General features: G+C 32.7%; 3 protein-coding genes across 9 annotated transcripts; 2 read left to right on the top strand and 1 right to left on the bottom strand.

Moving 5' to 3' along the window:
• LOC107635183 lies at positions 1,254-11,402 on the top strand. 3 transcript variants are annotated; one of them, XM_021121922.1, is made up of 6 exons: positions 1,254-1,374; positions 2,213-2,278; positions 2,569-2,954; positions 3,538-3,619; positions 4,839-4,904; positions 9,240-11,402. In XM_021121922.1, exons 3-5 carry the CDS (start codon positions 2,588-2,590, stop codon positions 4,879-4,881), a joined length of 492 nt encoding a protein of 163 aa, XP_020977581.1. In that variant the 5' UTR covers positions 1,254-1,374; positions 2,213-2,278; positions 2,569-2,587; the 3' UTR covers positions 4,882-4,904; positions 9,240-11,402. The 3 variants fall into 3 exon arrangements, with proteins under 3 accessions (XP_020977581.1, XP_020977582.1, XP_020977580.1); XM_021121923.1 differs by lacking the exon at positions 9,240-11,402 and adding an exon at positions 8,622-8,945; XM_021121921.1 differs by lacking the exon at positions 9,240-11,402 and having other exon boundaries at positions 4,839-5,032.
• On the bottom strand, positions 8,433-20,010 carry LOC107635182 (putative metallophosphoesterase At3g03305). 3 transcript variants are annotated; one of them, XM_021121924.1, is made up of 3 exons: positions 19,612-19,722; positions 16,047-16,157; positions 8,433-8,690 (listed from the first exon to the last, which is right to left on the bottom strand). In XM_021121924.1, exons 1-3 carry the CDS (start codon positions 19,678-19,680, stop codon positions 8,442-8,444), a joined length of 429 nt encoding a protein of 142 aa, XP_020977583.1. In that variant the 5' UTR covers positions 19,681-19,722; the 3' UTR covers positions 8,433-8,441. The 3 variants fall into 3 exon arrangements, with proteins under 3 accessions (XP_020977583.1, XP_020977584.1, XP_016194062.1); XM_021121925.1 differs by lacking the exon at positions 8,433-8,690 and having other exon boundaries at positions 15,995-16,157; positions 19,612-20,010; XM_016338576.2 differs by lacking the exons at positions 8,433-8,690; positions 16,047-16,157 and adding an exon at positions 19,181-19,375 and having other exon boundaries at positions 19,612-19,997.
• Positions 14,848-19,005, top strand: LOC107635180 (chromatin assembly factor 1 subunit FAS1). Of its 3 annotated transcripts, XM_021121920.1 has the most exons (9): positions 14,848-15,045; positions 15,155-15,299; positions 16,487-16,573; positions 16,737-16,805; positions 16,944-17,027; positions 17,470-18,231; positions 18,366-18,447; positions 18,523-18,651; positions 18,779-19,005. In XM_021121920.1, the coding sequence occupies exons 6-9, from the start codon at positions 17,972-17,974 to the stop codon at positions 18,893-18,895; spliced, it is 588 nt and encodes a 195-aa protein (XP_020977579.1). In that variant the 5' UTR covers positions 14,848-15,045; positions 15,155-15,299; positions 16,487-16,573; positions 16,737-16,805; positions 16,944-17,027; positions 17,470-17,971; the 3' UTR covers positions 18,896-19,005. The 3 variants fall into 3 exon arrangements, with proteins under 3 accessions (XP_020977579.1, XP_020977578.1, XP_020977577.1); XM_021121919.1 differs by lacking the exons at positions 14,848-15,045; positions 15,155-15,299 and having other exon boundaries at positions 16,509-16,573; positions 17,470-17,825; positions 17,941-18,231; positions 18,779-18,989; XM_021121918.1 differs by lacking the exons at positions 14,848-15,045; positions 15,155-15,299 and having other exon boundaries at positions 16,509-16,573; positions 17,470-17,825; positions 17,912-18,231; positions 18,779-18,989.

The raw sequence follows: 20,256 nt of genomic DNA, 5'->3' as shown, positions 1-20,256 counted from the left end.
AGTCTATTCACATATAAAATATTTTATCTTATAAATTTTGTACAATAAAAGACATTTAAAAAAAAATTAAGCACAAAAATATTTTTATATCTCTTTTATATAATAGATAGATTATGATTATTTGATGTGATTTGACTTAGTAAATATCACGTATATGTTATGATATGATATATGATTTTGTTGCATATAAAAAATATATTTTATGGCTGAAAATTGTATTTAAATTAAACTGTGAAAATTGGGTTATCTAATTTTATTAAGTTGTTTAAAATCTTGTATTAAGAATTTAATTGTTAGATATATAAATTTAAAAAACTATTTGAAGTAAAATTAAAATCATCTTTTTTCAGTTGAGATAATGTAATTTTAATAGAAAAAAAAATACAGTTCATATACTTTGACTAAGTTATATATCATGTTAGAATAGTTTTCGTTAATTAATAAAAATTAAACATAAATGTAACAATGTCTTAATTTTGTTTAACATGTTTAATTATTTCCATGTAAAAATAAAAAGAAAGCAAACTAATAAAATGTTAAAATGTTTATAACAAATTAATAATACACGAATATGTTATTATTGTTTAAATGGTTAAATATATATTATTTTACCGTCATATAATTATAAATTATCTAATCTATTAGTATATTACATTAAGAAAAAAAAACTTGAGTCAATAATCCGAACCGAGAAAGTCATGGTCCTTGTATAAGAAAAAAGAAGTATAATAAACTTTAATAGTTTTTAATTGCTTCAATTATTTTTAAACGGAGTTAGTAATTAATATTTAATAATTTAATAATCTACAAATAGTTGTATGGTATTACACTAGTGTGACCCCTCTCTTTCCATTCTGCATTACTCTCTTCATCCTACATTATTATTACTTTCCATTCTTCATCTTTTTGGTCTCTGACCCTTGCTTCTTTCACACTCTTAGCAACCATGTCTTTGCTCTCAGATCTCATCTCCGAATCCCGCATGCACCGGCACCCACAAGATCATTGCTGAATACATAAAAACCAGAGACTTTCCCTTTTGCATGTGGTGGAAAACAGGATCGGTGTGGATCTGGCTTCGACATCAGAAGCAAAGCAAGGTAATCTTTTTAGTTTTAATTTTATGTTGCTTAAGTGTGAAAAGCTATCAATTTTCATCGTGATTCTTTTGATTTGTGAAAATTGACCTTAATATCTTTTTCTTTTTCAATTAAAACACAGACACTCTCTGGTCCAGTGAGCGATCCAAAAATTGTATATTTTTTAGGTTATTTGTGATGCATACACCCCAGCTGGAGAGCCAATCCCTACAAACAAGAGACACAATGCTGCCAAGATCTTCAGTCACCCTTATGTAGCCTCTGAGGAACCATGGTATATATAATTTGCAATTTAATTTCCAGTATTTTTATTTTTAAATTTCGTTAAAAAAAATAGATGTGAAAATAAAAAATATTTATTTATTACTTTTACTATTTTTTCTTTCACAAAATTTAAAAAACAAAAAATTAGAAAATAAAAATGCAAACCAAAAATGGCCTGAAATATTAAATTCCCATGCCACTTTAGTAATATTTTCATTTTAAGTTCTTGAAATTAGAGACCAGTATACATATATTCAATAACTGAGGTGGTGGTGAATTCAGTTTGTTTGGTGTTATTCGGCTGTGTTATTCTGTTTTAATAGTGTTTTACAAAATGTGAATATTTTAATTTTGGAGTTTTATATTACGGTTTTATTTATTTTAATTTCCGAGTTTTTGTGTTTGACAAGGAAATATGTGATTGAATATTTTGTGTTCTGTCTCTTTTGTTGATATCATGGTCTTTTTGTTCTAATATTGCTCATGTATGTTCTGTTCTGCTATGTTTATACATATACTACTATTGAGAATTTACTATTATGTATTAGCTAATTATATTTAATTGCTTATGTTGTTGTTGTTGTTGTTGTTGTTTGTCGATATATGTTCTTCCAGTATCATAGTTTCTAAATCTGTTTGGCCATATCTATAAAAAATAATAATAAATAATATTATGTTCATTGATATCATTATATAAATAAGGTTCATCATTGGTTTCTCTCTAAAAAAAGGTAATCAAGGTGTTCCTCTCTGAACAGATTTAGAAATTATACTTTTTGAGGAACAAGTGTCTATACTTTATATCATTGTTGGTTGGTTCTAACTTTTTTTGTTTTTCCTCCTTTCAGGAAATTACTGCAGAATCTTTTGAGCCATCACTCTTCTTCTCACACCATATCCCTGTTCCTTCTGATGTAATTTCTATCCTCTTCTGAAATATAATCTTTTAATTGCTATCTTAACCTCTTTTAGCTGATAATTCTGCTTGTTTTTAGCTAAATTCTAACCACGTACCTATGCTTGCGAAATATTATGTTTCTTTTCTTATCATATACAAAATTCAGAAGATAGGTTTTGTTGTGTGCTTAATTAGCACTTTAATTTGTTCTGCAAATATTTGGTGACCTTTAGATGCATAGATTTCTGTAATTTGTAGTATGGTGAGTTAGAAACTTAAATTTGGTGTTAATTGTTTTTGGAACAGAGTGTGGTTTTGTTAGAGGATGAAGCGGAAGCGTGGGCATAAAAAGGGGAAGGGAAAGACTGGGACAGATCAGCAGCATTACAATGTGGCCAGCATTAATCCTGATGGCTCCATTGATAAGACTGTGGGGAAGCCACTCGAGGTTGGGTGCTTTAAGGTGAAACTCAAGACTCCAAAGATGTTGGAGTCCCATTCCCAGCACACGTCTTCAGATGCTCCTACGCATAGTGACCCCGATAAGAGTAGCCAACAACACGGCTTTGACAAACAAGGTGTCGGTGCTGATAGGAAGGAAGACAGTGCAAATTCCTTGCCTGATTTGAAATCCCCTGTTCCATCAAAGAGGGCTGCTACCGCTAGCATCAAAATTAAGTCCTCCAATAAAGGTGACTATATCTTGGATGTTTATAAGGATGTTCAATACATTTGGGACAATTGTTGTAAGTATAACAATAAAGGTGACTATATCTTGGATCTTATGAGGCGAGTGAAGAAGAATTTTATTAAGTAATGGACTGCAGCTGGGTTATATTACGAACCATCAAAAGGGACCAAGGATGAGACTTCCGTGTACCTCTCCATGATTTCTTTCTTTTGTGAAAAGGATAGGTATCAAGCATTTAGTGAGTCATTCTTGACCGCCATTTTCTTTCCGGTTTTAAATATTCTTGTGATACAATATATGAACAGGATTAGATGTGCTTGTTTATCTCTGCCATTTTGTCTCCAAACTTCTTTCACTTTTGGGGTCATGCTCAGGATGGGAGATGAGTCAATAAGTGATAGATGTTAAAACATTGAAAAGTGGAAAGTTTATAGTTTAGCTATATGGTTTTCTAAGATTTTATTTTCACAATCCTACTCAAGTAAATGAAAAGAAGATGAAGATGAATATGCTTTTTAATTTTGTGAAAGATGCTAGACCATGGTCTTTTGATAGCAATTTGAGCATATTCTTCTAATGAGCAGGAGTAGAGGATGCTGCATTATCTGGTGATGGAAAAGTAGCGAAGGGTGGTCAAGCGAAGCAGAAGTCAAAGAAACGTCATGAGTGAGTACACTCCCAACTATGATATTAGAATACTTATGTGGTACAATTGCTATTATGATTGGAAGTTGATATCCCTTAGTCTTAAATTGAATGAAATCTATTGTTAATTATGTGTTTGTGTCAGTAATACTATTTTACATAGAAATTATAGACTAATATCTTTGACTCCAGAAATTCAATACATGATTGATGGTTTAATTTTCTAAAAATGAATGGTTAATCTGAAGAATAAGAATAGAGAAGCTTTGATTACTCTAAGAAATCACATTAAGTGCAATGTAATTTCTATGAAAGGTATATATAACACAGTACATTTATAAACTTGGTTATTCCTATTTCTTCAATTCTTATAATATCATACATTATTCTGCAACAATATTGCATTGTAAATTCATATTGATAGTGATACTATATAATCCTTTATTATGTAGCTTGCAGAATTATGATCTTTTTTACACTTTTTCTAATCTTACTCTAATATTTAACCATTGTGTATCTTTCTTAACTATAGTATTATTTTACTCATGGCTCTCAGTTGTTCATCATTTGTCACTAACAAGATCTAATTTCCCTAATTAATTATCATATAGAGAATTTGCGAATTTGTCTGACCAGATTATATGTATATGTTTTGATATTTGAATAAAAGTTATTAACTAAATATGCTGATTTCTCATATATCTATCTATTCATTTATGAATTGTTAATGTCATCATTGCAAGGGTCACACACTTTTTTTTCCTTCCATTTGCATGAGGCAACATGGTAATGAAAATGATGCGTGTATCTTCAAGGAGGAAAGGCACAATGAACTAGTGTGTTATGTTGCACTTATCAATGCAAGATTTTAGTGTAATTACTTTTTTTTTCCCTACCAAGTATAGAAATACTACATTCAGTAAGGGATGAAAGGCACATTGGTGAATTTTCGTTTTACAACACCCAGACCTGTAAGATTTTCTGGTGACACATGACATTGTTCAGATAGTTCTGTTAAGATTTTGACTAAATATCTTCATGAATGCAAATTTGATTTAAGATAGGAGCATTCATATGTTATTATGATGAAGCATTCTTTTTTTTAATTCAATTTTTATGAAAAGTAATCATAAATTATTGTATCATTAAGTCCAAATTATTTATTTATTTTCGTGCATCCCACAGACTCATTCACTAGTTAAATATGAAATAATAAAAATGAGTAACAATTTGGTGGCAGGTATAGTATTGAGCAAGAGTATATTGTTATAGAAAGACATTAACGGGTGGCTTCCTTGGACCACAGGTAATCCAACTTTCTTTTCCTTTTTCTTTTTTTTTTTTCTAATCTCCTTTTTGATGAACTTTTTTAACCTTTTTTTATTTTCTTTTCTCTGAGTTTGTCTCAATTTAAGCTAGGGTTGCATCTTTTACTGCATTTTATGTTGCCTCAAATTGCTAACTCTTAGCAATTTTTTTTGTCTTTAACCCAATTGTCCACTCATGCGTGGATTGAATTTTCCTTAATTTATTTTATTAATAGTAAATACCTATGATTATGATCAAAGATTACATCACCATTCACCTACTTCATATATATTTTAATTTATTAGTGTTTATCAACCTTTTTTTTTTTTTTTTACACAATATCGAGTACAATAAAAAAGCATTTATAATATTTAATTATTTAAAAAGCATACTTGGATAAACAATTTTGTAATTAATTCTTGATTTGATTTTTTTTAACTACTGTATAAATAATCAAAGTGTTTGATACTATGAACCAGAAGAAATCAATAAAAAATTGTTTGGTAGGAATCTCAATTCTTGAAACCACACATGAAAAGAATAATTATAATATAGGAAGCTTTTCACCTGTTCCAGTGTATTCTTTGGAATATGACTATTTCATTGTTTGTAACCAACCAGATTTTATATAAAAAAAATACAAATAGTCTAGATTTAAGAAAAAAAAATTTGTGGACATTCACAAAGAAAGTGTATGGTGGACATGCAACCGTTACATCTTTTGGTCAGTTTATTTGACTTGAAAATGTCTTTTTTATCAAAGTAGCTTCAAGCTAGTTTGAGTAGTTATATATTAAAATTGTAGCATTGGGTGAGTTAAGCTGATGATTTTGTTGTAAGATTTCTATTCTTTTATAAAAAATGAGCTTATATATTTGCTTAATAAAAAAAAGTTGCTTAATAGAAAATGATATTCTACTAGTAAGGTAAGTGTTATTAATTTGTTTTATTGAAAAAAAATAAAAAAAATAAATATGATATATTAACTGGTATTGTTACAAATATATTTTTAATTTAATTAATTGAATGTAAAATGAGTTAAAAAATATATTTTCTTTAAATGAATAGAACAATAAATAGGACAATTTTAATATTAATATAAGTTAAATTTAATTGGTCAAGTAAGTACTAAGTACCACTGTAATAATATTAACAAAAATTTGTGCAAAAACAATATTACTTATATTTTAATTTTATCGACTAAACTCATTTCAAAGTATAAGTATTAAATTTATTGTGCTAAATTTTTAAGGATAATATAGAATTTCACAATAAATTAATTTTATCTGATATTCGTTAATTAAAGAAATAAATTAATTAAAATATTTTTTAATTAATTAATTAATGATAAGTCTTAGGAAAAAAACTAATCTTATAATTCTTGTTAACTAAATTATGATATAGAATAGTGGTATGGATAGTTTTATGGGTAGGACTTGTCAAGAAATAATTTAGAAATTGACAATAGATAAGTAACAAGGGATTGATAGAAAAAATAAATAATAAATTTTGTGCATCATTATTCGTTAACATTATTGGTGAAGAATATTTATTAAGAAAATTAAAATATTAAGTTATTAATTAACATCTTTAGATGAAAGGCATCAGTAGTCAAATTAAAAAAAAAATCCTAGAATTATAGACTCGCAAATTTTGTAAAGCTATAATAAATTAATTTTTTTGTATATAAAACCATTTAATAAAAGAAATTAATATTGATATTAAATCTATTATCGTTAAATTATATTAACTAATTGCTTACACTTGTAAGTTAAGGATCCATAACTACTTATGCTACTTATAATGGATTAGTTAAAAAATTTTAGAATCATAATTATGCTAAATTAATATTCTTTTGTTTTTAAGTCTTTTCTCTTATTTTGTTTTGAGTAATTCTTGGCATATAAGCGATTAAGGCTTGTAAGCCTTATAAGTTCAATTAAAACTAACGCTCAAAACACGCTTCGAACCATTCTTCTTCCTCTTTGTCTTCTCCTTCTTCTTTTCTTTCGTTTCTTGCCTTCTCTTTCTCCTTCTTCTTCTTCTTCTTCTTGCTGCACGTTCTTCTTCCTCTTACTCTTCTTCTTCTCATTTTCTTTCGTTTCTGCACGTTTTTCTTCATCGTCTTCCTCTTCTTCTTCATTTACGTTCTTTCTCTTTGTTTTATCTTTTTTTTTTTTTCGATTTTTCATGGTGAAATCGTTTTTGAAGAAGAAGAAGCAGTAGAAGATGAGGAGGAGAAAGAGAAAGAGTTCTGAATTATGCATAAGATGTATTTTAACAAATTTTGGGTGTATTTCTTTAAATCCTTTGGGTGTATTTTCTGTAATCCTTTGGGTGTATTTCTATAATCGTTTGGGTAAATTCCTGTAACCATTTGGGTGTATTTCTGTAATCATTTTGGGTGTACTTCTGTAATCGTTTGGGTGTATTTCTGAAGTTTCATTATCTTCAAAAGGATTACAGAAATACACCCAAAGGATTACGAAAAATACACCCAAAGTATTTAAGAAATACACCCAAAATTCATTGCATAATTCAGAACTCTTTCTCTTTCTCCTCATCTTGTGCTGCTTCTTCTTCTTCAAAACGATTTTAAAGATTGATTTCAGAAACTATGAAAATCGAAAAAAAAAAAACGAAGAGGAAGAGGAAGAGGAAGAAGAACCGTTTTGAGTGTAGCGCTTTGAAAATAGGAAACGTTGAATAACGCATTAAAAGGCCTAGTAACTTGTAAGACTTGTAAGTCAAAAAGACTTATATGTGTAGCACTCCTCTTTTGTTTTATGATAAAATTTAGTTTAACATTTTCAAAAATAATGGTAATTCTTATCAAAGAAATAAATGAGCACATATGAAATTATTTGTTGTGATTTTTTAGAATCTATTTAGAATAATTATCTTTTAATTTAGATTTTAATAAGTATTATTATTAATTTTTTTTTTCATTCCTATGATAATTAAGAAAAGTAAACGAAACGAAAAGGATCTTAATATTAATAAATTAAAGATGGACAAAGGAAATATTGAATGAAAAAAATATGTCAACTTCACTATTAAGATGTATATATGTGCAATATTTTTTACTTATATTATGTGTTAGTTTTTCAAGATAACAATATTTAGTTTCACTTTTAATATATTATAAATAAGTAAATAAACAAAAGTAAAGAAACAGAAAATTTAAAAAGAATGAGAAAAAAATCATTTTTAATTATAGAGATCTATTTAACATTTATCACCAGCTTTTTTTTTCTTTTATTTCTCTTTGTTTTTCTTATTTTAAATAATATAATAAAAAACAAATCTCAATAATATATTATAAAAATATTTTTAAAGCGATATATTTATGTACTAAAATATGTTAAAAATTTATTAGAGACTAATTTAAAATATATTCTTTAAATATTTACTTTTAGGGGAGATAAAATATCAAGTTAAGAAGTCACTAGCAAGATAGGACCGCCCTTCCCTTTTATAAGAAAATCTTTCTTTGTCGTGTGAATCGTAGTCTCAACCCTATTGGTTTTGATTTTTATCTTTGGCGTTCTACTTTCAAGATTTTGTGAAGAAAAATTGAAAATAGATGATGAAATAAAAAAACAACTATTTTCACTTTTTCATTCCTAAAATTCTGAGATAACAGAAAGCTCACTATCTTTGAATGATTTAACTCCTCTTCAAGACCATTGAATCGATAATCAATGTGCTGCAGTTCAGTTACTGATTTTACATGTGGTTCTACTGTCTCAAGGGACTTGACTGCTTTCTCGAAGAAACACAACTGTTGAGGCATATCAGGAAGTAATAATAATCATTAATGCGTACTCTAAGTAATAATAAATATCCTTCATAAAGAATAGAATAGAAAAATGTTCTAAAAATAGATTATTAGCCACAGCTCCTAAAGTTGTGGATTAAAATAAACCTGCTATACCAATAATGAAAAGTTGTAAATTTGTAATTTTAACCAGCATTGATATTTACACAACTTGAAAGCATATAATATGTATGGAGCATCCTAAGTTTGTCAATCTTCTATGTCTGTATCCTAATTGTTCATGACTCCATACTCCTCATGCATTTGCATCTTAGCTAGATTAGCTAGTTGGTTTAGTTAGTTTTAGCTTAATTTCATTCATTTTCTTTGAAATAAACAAGCACTTTGATGAGTTTTATCTTCATACATTAAAGTACCAAGAGCTAGGTGAACTTTGGTCAATTTCATGCAAGTAATTTAAGAAACTTATGAATGAATTTGAATGAATGAATGTCTTGAAATTTGTTGCATGGAATGACAAAACTTTGATGCAAGTTCTTTGGTTAATGATAGGTGGAGTAGAGAGCCCTGGAGCAAAGTGAAGGCCATCAAAGGCGTTGCCAACTTCAGCCTGACTACAAAGGAGTTGCTAACTTTGGTTTTCAAGTTAGCAACGCCTTCCTCATTGCAGCATCACCACCTTCTTCATTTCAGCTATAAAGTTTCAAGTTGGCAACTTCTTCCCATTCTAAATAACAAAGGCGTTGGCAACTTGATTCTCCAAGTTAGCAAGGCCTTCTATTTTTCAAACTAACTTGGTTTCTAAGTTAGCAACTCCTTCCCTTTTTAAATAACAAAGGCGTTGGCGTCTTGATTCTCCAAGTTAGCATCGCCTTCTTTAAATCAAAACAAAGAAGGTGGAGATCAAAACATGAAGGCGTTGGCAACTTGATTTTCTAAGTTGGCAACGCCTTCCTTACGCTCTCTGCTTCAGTTCAGTGCTGCTTCTTCTATTTATTCTGTTTCTTCATCTTCGTCTTCATCAATCATCATCACTTTCTTTTTCTTCTTCTTCAACAAAGCTTTAGTTAAACAAACTGTTATTTTAATCCACCTTTTGCCTAGCTGAGGACGACCTCTTTCCAAAGCTTTTTCTTTGAGCCGGATACCTTCTACCTCCCTCCAAACTCTCTTCTTTGTGCCCAGTTACATACCTTCTTCTTTTATAGCCATAAGTTCATCGATAGAATCACGCTCTACACCGGCGGAGCCAATTTCAGTGTGGAAGCTGGTTTTGGTGGCCTCTATCGCTGTCGGGATCCACCTTGTCAATGTTGTCCAGATAGCATGGCTAATACGAATCTAATACCAAATAAATGGACTTCTTTGGTGTGGCTCGTCAGCGTCGTTTCTAACTCTGTTTTTCATCCTTTATTTAGTTATTACAGCAACACCTATAAACTCGGGTGGCGGCACCGTTCTTTTATGTTTGCTGGTGCTGTTGGCGCCACCATAGCTTTTTTGACAATTGGATTCGCCAAAGGCATTGGGTACGCCTTTGGAGACAACATCTCCAAGTATACTCAGCATCGCGCCTTCATATTTTTGGGATCGGATTATGGATCTTGGAGATTTCGATCAAACATGATCATGCCCGCTGCAGAGACTTCCTGGATGATCTTGCCAATAGAGACCAACCAAAGATCTGACTGGCATATAAGTTCTTCTCATTCTTTATGATAGTCGGAAACGAACTGGGTTACTTGGCCGCCTTATTTAGTAGATTCGATGTTATGTTAGCATTCACCGTGACAAAAGCATTTGAAAGGTTATGCGCAAATGTGAAAAGCATATCAATTTTCTCAATCCTTCTTCTACGATTATTGTCGACTGTGGCTCTGTTCTGCGTCCAGAACAAGCCAGCATTACTTGAGGAAGAGTCAAGTGAGTGGGAAGAGGAAGATGACAGATGCGCACTAGTTAAATGCTTCTGAGAAATGTTTCGGACTATGAAAAGGCTGAATAAACCCAAGTTATGCCTGATGGCGGCTGAGTTATTCAATTAGGTGGCCTTGTACGGATTCTTCTGGTACATCTTTGATTGGATGGAGACCGAGGTATTCGGTGCGAAGCATAGAGAGCTTAACTTTAGTGCAAGACCATTATATAACCCAAGCTAACGGTATGAAACTCAGCGTCTTATGCTAACTTGGATGGTTGCGGGTGTTATGTCCTTAGCTGTACAGCCCATTGGGCGAGTGCTTGGTGGCGCGAAGAACCTTTGGTCAGCTGGAAATTTTATACTTGCCGATGGCTTGGTCATAACGTTTTAGATAAGCAAGTTAGCCAAGGAAAAGCGGCGAGAGAGCAATGATTTAACACCCTTCAGCAGCATTCTAGCTTTGGTCTTCTGCTTTTTTGGAGTTATGGGCATTCCGACTGTGGTAATTAATAATATCTTTCTATTCGAATCATATATAAGATAAAAAAAATATTAGTATATGTTCTTATCTTAAATGTTTATTTATTTTGACCTCAATAAAATTAACCATTTTAGACATGTTAACCATACTCTTATTTGAATTTCAAATAACATTAAGTGTCCCACCAGCACCAGCATTCATCTACTCAAACGACAGTGGCTCAAACAAGAGTGGTGCAGGAAAAGGTATGACACTCGCTCTAAATTATACACTATAAATAATATTATACTAAAATAGGATGACATCAACTTTTAAAAAAACTAAAGTAGAATATAATTTTAGAGAATAAGCCATAACCAATAAGCAAAATATAATTCATTAATATTTAAACTAATTAATAGATGTGAACAAATATATTAAACTATTTTTTTAACCACTCCTAAAAAAATTTTATTTGGAATAACTGAATTAGATAATATGTTGTATGCAAATTATAGTAACAACACTATTCCTGAAATGTAACAACCTGTTTGGAGGTGGAAACTTATCCACCTTCGTGGTAGGTGCAGTAGCGGCTGCTGTGAGCGGCATAATCGCCAGATTTTTACTGCCTTTTACGACGCAACCACTCACACTAAGAAGCGGCTAAAAAAGCAAAGACACTTCATGAAAGTATGAGTTTTGCTTCCATAGCTCAATTCTTCAGCCTATGGACTTAAGAATGGTTAACGGAATCAATCTAAAAGTCAATGTTTTTTTCTGCTGTATTCTTAAATAGTATTTAAGAACACATAAGCAGGTAAAAAGACATTGAATTTTGGATTGATATGGTTAAACATTTCTAAGTCCATAAACTAAAGAATTGAGCTGTGGAAGCAAAACTCATACTTTCATGAAGTGCCCTTACTTTTTTAGCCGCTTCTGATTGTATCTGGTTGCGTTGTAGAAGGCAGCAAAAATCTGGCAATTATGCCGCTCACGGCGGCCGCTACTGCACCTACTACGAAGGTGGGCAAGTTTCCACCTCCAAACCGGTTGTTCCATGGCAGGGTTAGTGTTGCTACTATAATCTGCATACAACATATTAGCTGATCCAGTTATTCTAAATAAAAATTTTTTAGTGGTGGTTGGAAAAATAGTTTAGTGTATTTGTCCACATAGATTAATTAGCTCTTATATCAGTGTTAAAGATATTTTCAAATAGAGAACATAACTGACACAAAGTAAGAATATTTCCTTGCTGTAATTAATATATACATATTTTACTTATTGGTTATGGCTTATTCTCTAAACAAATTATATTCTACTTTAGTTTTTTTCAAAAGTGGATGTCATCTTATTTTAGTATAATATTATTTGTAGTGCATAATTTAGGGTGAGTGTCATACCTTTTCCTGCACTACTCTCGTTTGAGCCACTTTCGTTTGAGTAGATGGATGCTAGTACTGGCGGGAACACTCAATGTTATCTGAAATCCAAATAAGAGTAAGGTTAATATGTCTAAAATGGTTAATTTTATTGAGGTCAAAATGAATAATCATTTAAGATAAGAACATATAGTATATGTTCTTATCTTATATGATATCTGATACGAATAGAAAGATATTAATTATCCCAACAAGAATGGCCAGAACTCCAAAAAAGCAGGAGACCAAAGCCAGAATGCCGCTGAAAGGTGTTAAATCATTGCTCTCTCGCCGCTTATCCTTGGCTAACTTGCTTATGTAAAACGTCGTGGCCAAGCCACCAGCAAGTATAAAATTTACAGTTGCCCAAAGGTTTTTCGCACAATCAAGCACTCGCCCAATGGGCTGTACAGCCAAGGACATAACACCTGCATCCATCCATCAAGTTAGCATAAAACCCTGAGTTCCATATCGGTAGCCTGGGTTATATAATGGTCTTGCACTAGAGTTAAGCTCTCTATGCTTCGCACCTAATACCTCAGTCTCCATCCAATCAAAGATGTACCAAAAAAATCCGTACAAGGCCACCCAATTGAATAACTCAGTCGCCATCAGGCATAACATGGGTTTATTCAGCCTCTTCATGGTCCGAAATATTTGTCGGAAGCATTTAACTAGTGCGCATCTGTCATCTTACTCTTCCCTCTCACTTGACTCCTCTTCAGGTAATTCGGGCTTGTTTTGGACGTAGAACACAGCCACAGCCGTCGGTAGAAGAAGGATTGAGAAAATTGATATGTTTTTCATATTTGCGCATAACCTATCACATGATTTTGTCACAGTGAATGCCAACATAACATCGAATCTACTAAATAAGGCGGCCAAATAACCCAGTTCGTTTTTTACTACCATAAAAAATGAGAAGAACTGGTATGCAGTCTGATCTTTGGTTGGTTTCTGTTGGCAAGATCATCAAGAAAGTCTCTGCAATAAACATTTGATCGAAATCTGTAAGATCCATAATCCGATCCCAAAAATGATTAAGGCGCGATGCTGAGTATACTCGGAGAGGTTGTCTCCAAAGGCGTACCCAATGTCTTTGGCGAATCCAATTATCAAAAAAGCTATGGCGCCAGCGCCCGCAAACAAAAAAGAACGGTGCCGCCACCCGAGTTTATAGGTGTTGCTGTAATAACTAAGTAAGGGATGGAAAACAGAGATAGAAACGACGCCAAGCCACACCAAAGAGGTCCATTTATCCGGTATTTCGAACTCCACATAGATTGGTATTAACCATGCTATATGGACAGCGTTGACAAGGTGGATCTCGACGGTGATGGAGGTCACCAAAACCAGCTTCCACACTGAGATTGGCTCCTCCGGTGTGGAGCCTTATTTTTTTGATAAACTCATGGCTATCAAAGAAGAAAATATGTAATTGGGCACAAAGAAGAGAGTTCAGAGGGAGGTAGAAGGTATCGGTCACAAAGAAGAAGGTATTAGAAAGTTAGCACAAAGAGAAAGTTTTGGAGGGAGGTAGTCCTCGGCTGAGCAAGAAGTGAGTTAAAATAAGAATTTGTTTAACTAAAGCTTTGGTTGATATACAGCTTCACCAAGACTATTTGGAAAGGCTTAGTTCCTCCAAGAGTGGAGCTATTTGTGTGGTTTGTTTTGATAGGCAGGGTGAATACAAAAGAAAGATTATGTCGGCTTGGGATAATTCGCTATGAGGATAATTTGTGTGTACTATGCAATAAGGAGGTGGAATCTGTTCATCACCTGTTTCTTGGATGTGAATTTACTTGGCAGGTGTGGTGCGCATGGATAGCTCATTTTGACAGACGGTGGTCCTTACCAGGTACTTTGAAGGAACATTTTCAAAGATGGACAGGAGCAACATGTCGAAAGGAGGACCGCAACAAATGGCTCATATATTTCTTTGCTGTAGTTTGGAACGTCTGGATCGAAAGGAACAGGAGGGTTTTTCAGAATAAAAGAAAAGGGGTAGAAGATATCATCCATATGTCTAGTCTTAGCTACCAGGAGTGGAGGCGTGATGACCCATTTTGTTGTTGATGGCTCTGCCGAAGATGACAAAGGGGTGTATTCTAGTTTGATAAGTTTGTGTGGTGTCGAGTTTTGTTCTTCTTTTTCGTTCTTTTTCTCGCTCCACTTTGTGTGTTGAGCTCTTTTATTTCAAAAAAAAAAAAAGAAGGTAATGAAGATGATGATGATTGATGAAAAAACAGAGAAAAAAGAAGAGTACATTTTGGCATTTGCTATACCCGCCATTATCTCAATTTGTTTTATTATCTTTTTTAATAAAACTAAAAGAGCATATGAGAGTGAGAGGAAGTGATGTTTTTAATCATATAAGAGTGAGAGTATACGAAACCCTAACAATCGCGCCACCGTTCATCTCCACACAACAAAGCCATTGTTGCCTCCGATTGAGCTTTTGTAACTTGGTTCTTTGGTCTCGATCTGAAGTTTGCCACCGCCATAAGCGACATCGTTGTTGCTAGCCTCCGATTGTGCTTCTGCGATTTGGTTTTGCTTCTTAGTCAATTACTAATTACTAATTCAATCTACTTCATCTTCTTATTTGAATTTGTCTAATTCGATCTTCATATTATTTTGATCTGGTTTATGTCTTCAGATAATTCTTGTCATATATCCTATTTTCTCTTTCTGCCGCTGAGAAATCGGCTTGTTATAATCTCCTACAAAGCAGCCTTCATCTACATATTCGTCGGCACTGATGCCGTCATCCTTATCGCCTCTGTTGTTTCCAATTGAGCTTGGTAATTTTCTTTTAATACCTAATTTTTTTCCATTTTGGTTTGCCTAGTTAAAGTTATGTTTCCTTTGTGCTTCCTGTAATGTTCTTTTTCATTGAGACGATTTTATGTTCGAGGTAATTTTATTGTGTATGTCAAGGTTATGTTCATGCATATGAGAACCATGCATGTTTAGTAATGGTAGATTGGTAGGTAATATTAGACAATTTTAAAGGAATGAAATATTTAGCTATAGTTGTTTCAATTAGAGAGACATCGTAATTATAATTTTGAGTTTTTGATACTTTCAATTGACTAGTTGTTAGACTTCAAGGAAAAGGGCTTTTATCGAAATCAATATAATTTTGTTGATGAGTTTTAAAGATTTTACATTACGATTGGAATATTTGAGGCATTGTGAAGAAGTCATTTATCCGAATTATTGATTAATATCTCTGCACAGATATGGTTGAAAGCTGCTAAAGTTTTGGCACGGAACATACTTTTATTTCTTATTGCTTTCTATGGAAACAGATAATTCTTGAGATTATGTTTGTAGAGCAACTAGAATTACTATTGTGGCTGAAAAAGAAAATTAAGATGCATGTTTGTACTATGAGTTCAAGAGTCTGTTCTTCCTTCTTAGACAGATCTTCTCTTAAGCATAAAGTGAAAAAGGGAAGCAAAAAAATAAAATCCAACATGCATGTGAATTCTCAGGGGTTCGTATTAATCCAAGTCAGATCACATATTAACCTGATAGTTTCCTACCTGATGAGTATGACCAGTGATTGGTTCACATAAAACAATACTCTGAGCACCATTAGAAGAAATCTGAGTAAATTTTGTAGAGGCTGCCTTTCCCTTCGCAGAGTCTCTGACCTGCATTAATGAAAGAAATATTTATTCAGATTTATCATGTAAAGTAATTTCCAGACTTTTCATCCCTGAGTTTATTCATCAATAATTGAATGTATCAACTTCATTTTGAACCTCCTAAAAGTATCTAGTAACTTCTTTTTACTGAGCATTAGTTATCAATTTCATAATTGTAGCTGAATGGCTAACTTTTCATAACATGTGCATAAATAGGGAAAGTATTAACCATTAAGTGAATCAGTGGTTAGTCTTATCTCTTATGGTTAAAGTGGTACAAAATAGGGAGGAAGAGTGTTTAGCAATCCTAAATATTTGCTTATATTTTGATGCAGTTGTGACGGATGTTATGCATAAAAAAAACATGCAAAATGTTGGAACTTGCCACCAATACCCTCTGTCAGTAAGCTATAGAGACTAAGGTGCTCACCTCCAGTGTACTCCTCCTTTCCCGAGCATTATAGTCTATAGCGATCTTCTCTTATTATGATCTGTCTTTTATCTTCTTCTTTTTCAATTCTATATATGTCTAGCTAACTAGCTACATTTGATTTATTTAGTGATTGGAACTTGAGTGTTTTGCAGAGTAAATTCTTGAACCATGAGAAAGCTAAGAGAAAGATAGATACACACAAAAAAGATGGAGCAAAAGAGGTGAAAAAGAAAGCTACTTCTAATTAATAATGAATTCTTATCAAACCTATCTATATATATTTAATTTCTTGTGAGGCTGTTGGTTTAATTTTCTAGTATAATATATTATATTTCTTGTTTAATTTGAATTTTGTGAAGTTGCTGGTCATCAAGGGGAAGGAGAAAGAGGTGTGGCAGTGGCAAGCAACAAGGATCATCATCATGGTTGTGATCAACCTCATTGTAAGAGTCATGACAGAAGTACAAAGAAGATACCATTAATTGGTTTCTTGAATATAAGAAGATTTGTTTTTCTTTTCTTCTTCAAAATATTTTATCATTATTATCCGGTTAATAATGTAAGTACACACTGCCAAAAATTTATAGTCAGTCTTTAGAAATATCATCTAGCGTTCATTTTGAGTTAGAAATTTATATTGCCAAAGAAAAATAGATAAAAAAAAAAGAAAGGTGAAAATGCAATAAAGCATTTGCAGGAGGTTTAATACAATTTGCGTTTAACTTCTTGGCACAACTACTTTACTAGGATTGTTTGTCACCTTTTAGAATATTTGTTATAACTTGCGGTGGTTAAATATGTTTTTCCCCCTAAGCTTTAGTATGCAGTAAAATGATTTCACCTTCTGATTACTAGAGATGGTTTTCTCTGTGCACTTTTTTGCAGGAGTTAGATTCGAAATTGTCGCAAGGTGAAGCACAAAATGATGAGAAAAGTGGTGAAAAGAGGAAACAGCAAAAGCAGGCAGATGAAGCAGTAAAGAGTCAGCGTCGCCGAGAGAAAGAAGAAGCTGAACTGAAAAAGAAGCGTTCTATACAAAAGCAAGCCTCACTCATGGAACGTTTTCTTAAAAGAACTAAAACTGATAGTAACCCTGCATTTCAGAATGATGATGTCCCACCCAAAGAAATTGCACCTGATTTGTCTAGTAATAAGAGTGAAAGTGTGACTGACTCAGCTACTCTTTCAATGGATAGTACTTTTGCATCAAGTAGTGAAATTGTGCTTGAGAATATTCGCAAGTAAGTTTTTTCTCTTCTTTTCCTTTGGGTCTAGTCTTTAACCAAGTTGTTTGTAGGTCCCAGGAGAAAAAAATCTGACTTTGCAGGTTACACTTTTCAACATGGCGCAATTTAGGTCAGTTAATTAGGTCAAACAGAAAACAAAGATGGGGTTTACGTCAAAACCCAGGACTGAGATTTTTAAGGAACTTAAGCTGACGGGTTCTAAATCTGATGCTAATTATGATGAGTTGGGCATGGAAGGACTTGAAGACAGACCGGGAGAATGCAGTTCTGATATTGGATCATCCCCAATGAATGTTGATAGTTCACCTCCTGAGGCTAAGAAGTACTCTCGGGCAAAACAATTATTGCAGTTTGATAAAGCTCATAGACCTGCCTTTTATGGTATTTGGCCCACAAAAAGGTTAGATTATGCTCGAGTAGATTTTGGGGTTAGTGCTATGTGTACTTAAAGCCCTTTACTCGTCATCACTATTAAACCCTCATTTGTTGATTAAATTCTTGAATTTGCTTATTTGTTGAAATATGTATTTGTAGTAATGCTGTTGGACCACGCCATCCTTTAAGAAAGGACCCAATCCTGGATTATGATGTCAGCAGCGATGAGGAATGGGAAGAGGTGCATTGAATTTTTGTATTTTAAGTTGATGAAATATCAAATGGATTCCACCTGCTAACGTGCATAATTTTCCAGGAGGAACCTGGTGAAAGTCTTTCAGATTGTGACAAAGATGAAGATGAATCTCCAGAGGACTGTCCCAAATCTGATGAAGAAAGTGAAGATGGGTTTTTTGTACCTGACGGATATCTCTCAGAAGATGAGGTAGAGGCTGTGCTAGTGTTGTACTCAATTTGCATGTGTTATGTTTCGAATTCAGTGATTCCAATTTGGACCTTTTGGTATGTTCCTATATGCCTGAGCGTCATTAACTCTGTCTATTCATATGTAGGGTGCACAAGTGGACGGAATGGAAATTGACATTGAAACTGAGGGGGTTGATAGCACGCCAAGCAGCAAGGATGACAATGAAAATGAGGAGTTTTATGCATTACTTCGACATCAGTAATATTTAAACAGTTTGACAGAGCATGCTCTTCGAAAAAATCAACCGTTGATTATAACAAATTTGACTCATAACCAGGGTCTGTTATTGGATCAAAGTCTAAGTGGAACTCCTTGCTTGATTTTTCTCTTTCTATTTTTTATTATTTCTTTTTCTCAAGAATTTATAAAGAAATAAAAACATAAATTCAAGCACAAGAATTATCCTTTTTTTAAATCAAAATTTTAAATGCATGAAAACGGACATCAAATAAATACGGTATAAATCTTCTAAATTACATGTTATGAATACGTCACTATTACCGTGAATTTCATTACCCCACCCCCACACAAAAAAATGTAAACGATTGATAGTAAATACTTTTGATTGTCCTATTTTAGATTGGCATGCATGATCGATATCACATTAAAATTTCAAATTCTTAGTATTCCATCCACTCATCCTCATTTTGCTTCATTGTTAATAAGTCCTTGCTTTTTCCATCTGGACAGTGGCAAATTCAACATAACACAATAAACAACATTGAAATAAAATCCTAACAACACCCTCGTTGAAACATGAAAAATGCTAATAAATTCAGATGATTATCATGTATGAAATTAACATAATTACATAACATTGTTTACAACATCAGCATAGCATGTCATATAACAACACCCCACACAGAAAAAACAACATCTTCGCTCATTGAAACATGAAAAATCGAAACAGAGACATACCAGTAAGATCACCAGTGATGAGGACCAAGGAGGGGTTGATGAAGGAAAGTGCGGGTCCCACGAGGTCATGGAAATCGATGGCTCTGTCAGGATGGTGAACACTGAAATGGAGGTCGGAGAATTGAACCACCCAAAGCACAGAATCATAGACACCTTTTGTTTGAATCACCCTTTCTTCTGTTTTGCTTCCATTGCCAGCAGTTGTTGGAGTGTAGAAGGAGATGAAACAGAGAATAAGAAGGAGGAGGTTCATGTTCCTTCTTCGTTGAAGGTGAAATCGTGCTACCCTTCGCTGATTTTGGTTTTGATTCCGGAATTTTAATTTTTTTATTTATTTTTTTTTTACGTGGTAAAAATTGACTTTGGGCAAAGCAAGTTGATGAGGTAGTCCAAAACCCTTAATTTGGTTCATGAAAAGCAATGTGATGTAGTGAAAACAGGTTATATTCTAAATTAAGCAAAATATATTTGTATTCTTGATTAAATGATAATAATAAAGAGTGAATATTAATATTATTATCCTTTTTTGTCTCAAACATCTTCTCAAGTACAGCAAGATAATTTAACATCTTAAAAGACAAATGATTTTTCAATAAATAAAAAAATTAGAGGATGTTTAAAGAGTCATATTAAAATGATCAATTA

Source organism: Arachis ipaensis, chromosome B04 (assembly GCF_000816755.2).
Source record: "Arachis ipaensis cultivar K30076 chromosome B04, Araip1.1, whole genome shotgun sequence".
NCBI lineage: Eukaryota > Viridiplantae > Streptophyta > Magnoliopsida > Fabales > Fabaceae > Arachis > Arachis ipaensis.
The sequence above is the reverse complement of the archived record's forward strand: the minus strand, read 5'-3'. Positions and strand labels throughout refer to the sequence as shown.

Bases quoted from the DNA above. Each gene is read 5' to 3' on its own strand.
- LOC107635183 (XM_021121922.1), top strand. From the start codon at position 2,588: ATGAAGCGGAAGCGTGGGCATAAAAAGGGGAAGGGAAAGACTGGGACA. The intron at 2,955-3,537 runs GTGACTATATCT...TCTAATGAGCAG, and splicing joins AATTAAGTCCTCCAATAAAG to GAGTAGAGGATGCTGCATTA. The intron at 3,620-4,838 runs GTGAGTACACTC...ATTTGGTGGCAG, and splicing joins AAGTCAAAGAAACGTCATGA to GTATAGTATTGAGCAAGAGT.
- LOC107635180 (XM_021121920.1), top strand. From the start codon at position 17,972: ATGGGGTTTACGTCAAAACCCAGGACTGAGATTTTTAAGGAACTTAAG. The intron at 18,448-18,522 runs GTGCATTGAATT...ATAATTTTCCAG, and splicing joins GCGATGAGGAATGGGAAGAG to GAGGAACCTGGTGAAAGTCT. The intron at 18,652-18,778 runs GTAGAGGCTGTG...ATTCATATGTAG, and splicing joins GATATCTCTCAGAAGATGAG to GGTGCACAAGTGGACGGAAT.
- LOC107635182 (XM_021121924.1), bottom strand. From the start codon at position 19,680: ATGACCTCGTGGGACCCGCACTTTCCTTCATCAACCCCTCCTTGGTCC. The intron at 16,158-19,611 runs GTATGTCTCTGT...TCATTAATGCAG, and splicing joins CATCACTGGTGATCTTACTG to GTCAGAGACTCTGCGAAGGG. The intron at 8,691-16,046 runs GTAGGAAACTAT...ATGCCTCAACAG, and splicing joins TCACTGGTCATACTCATCAG to TTGTGTTTCTTCGAGAAAGC.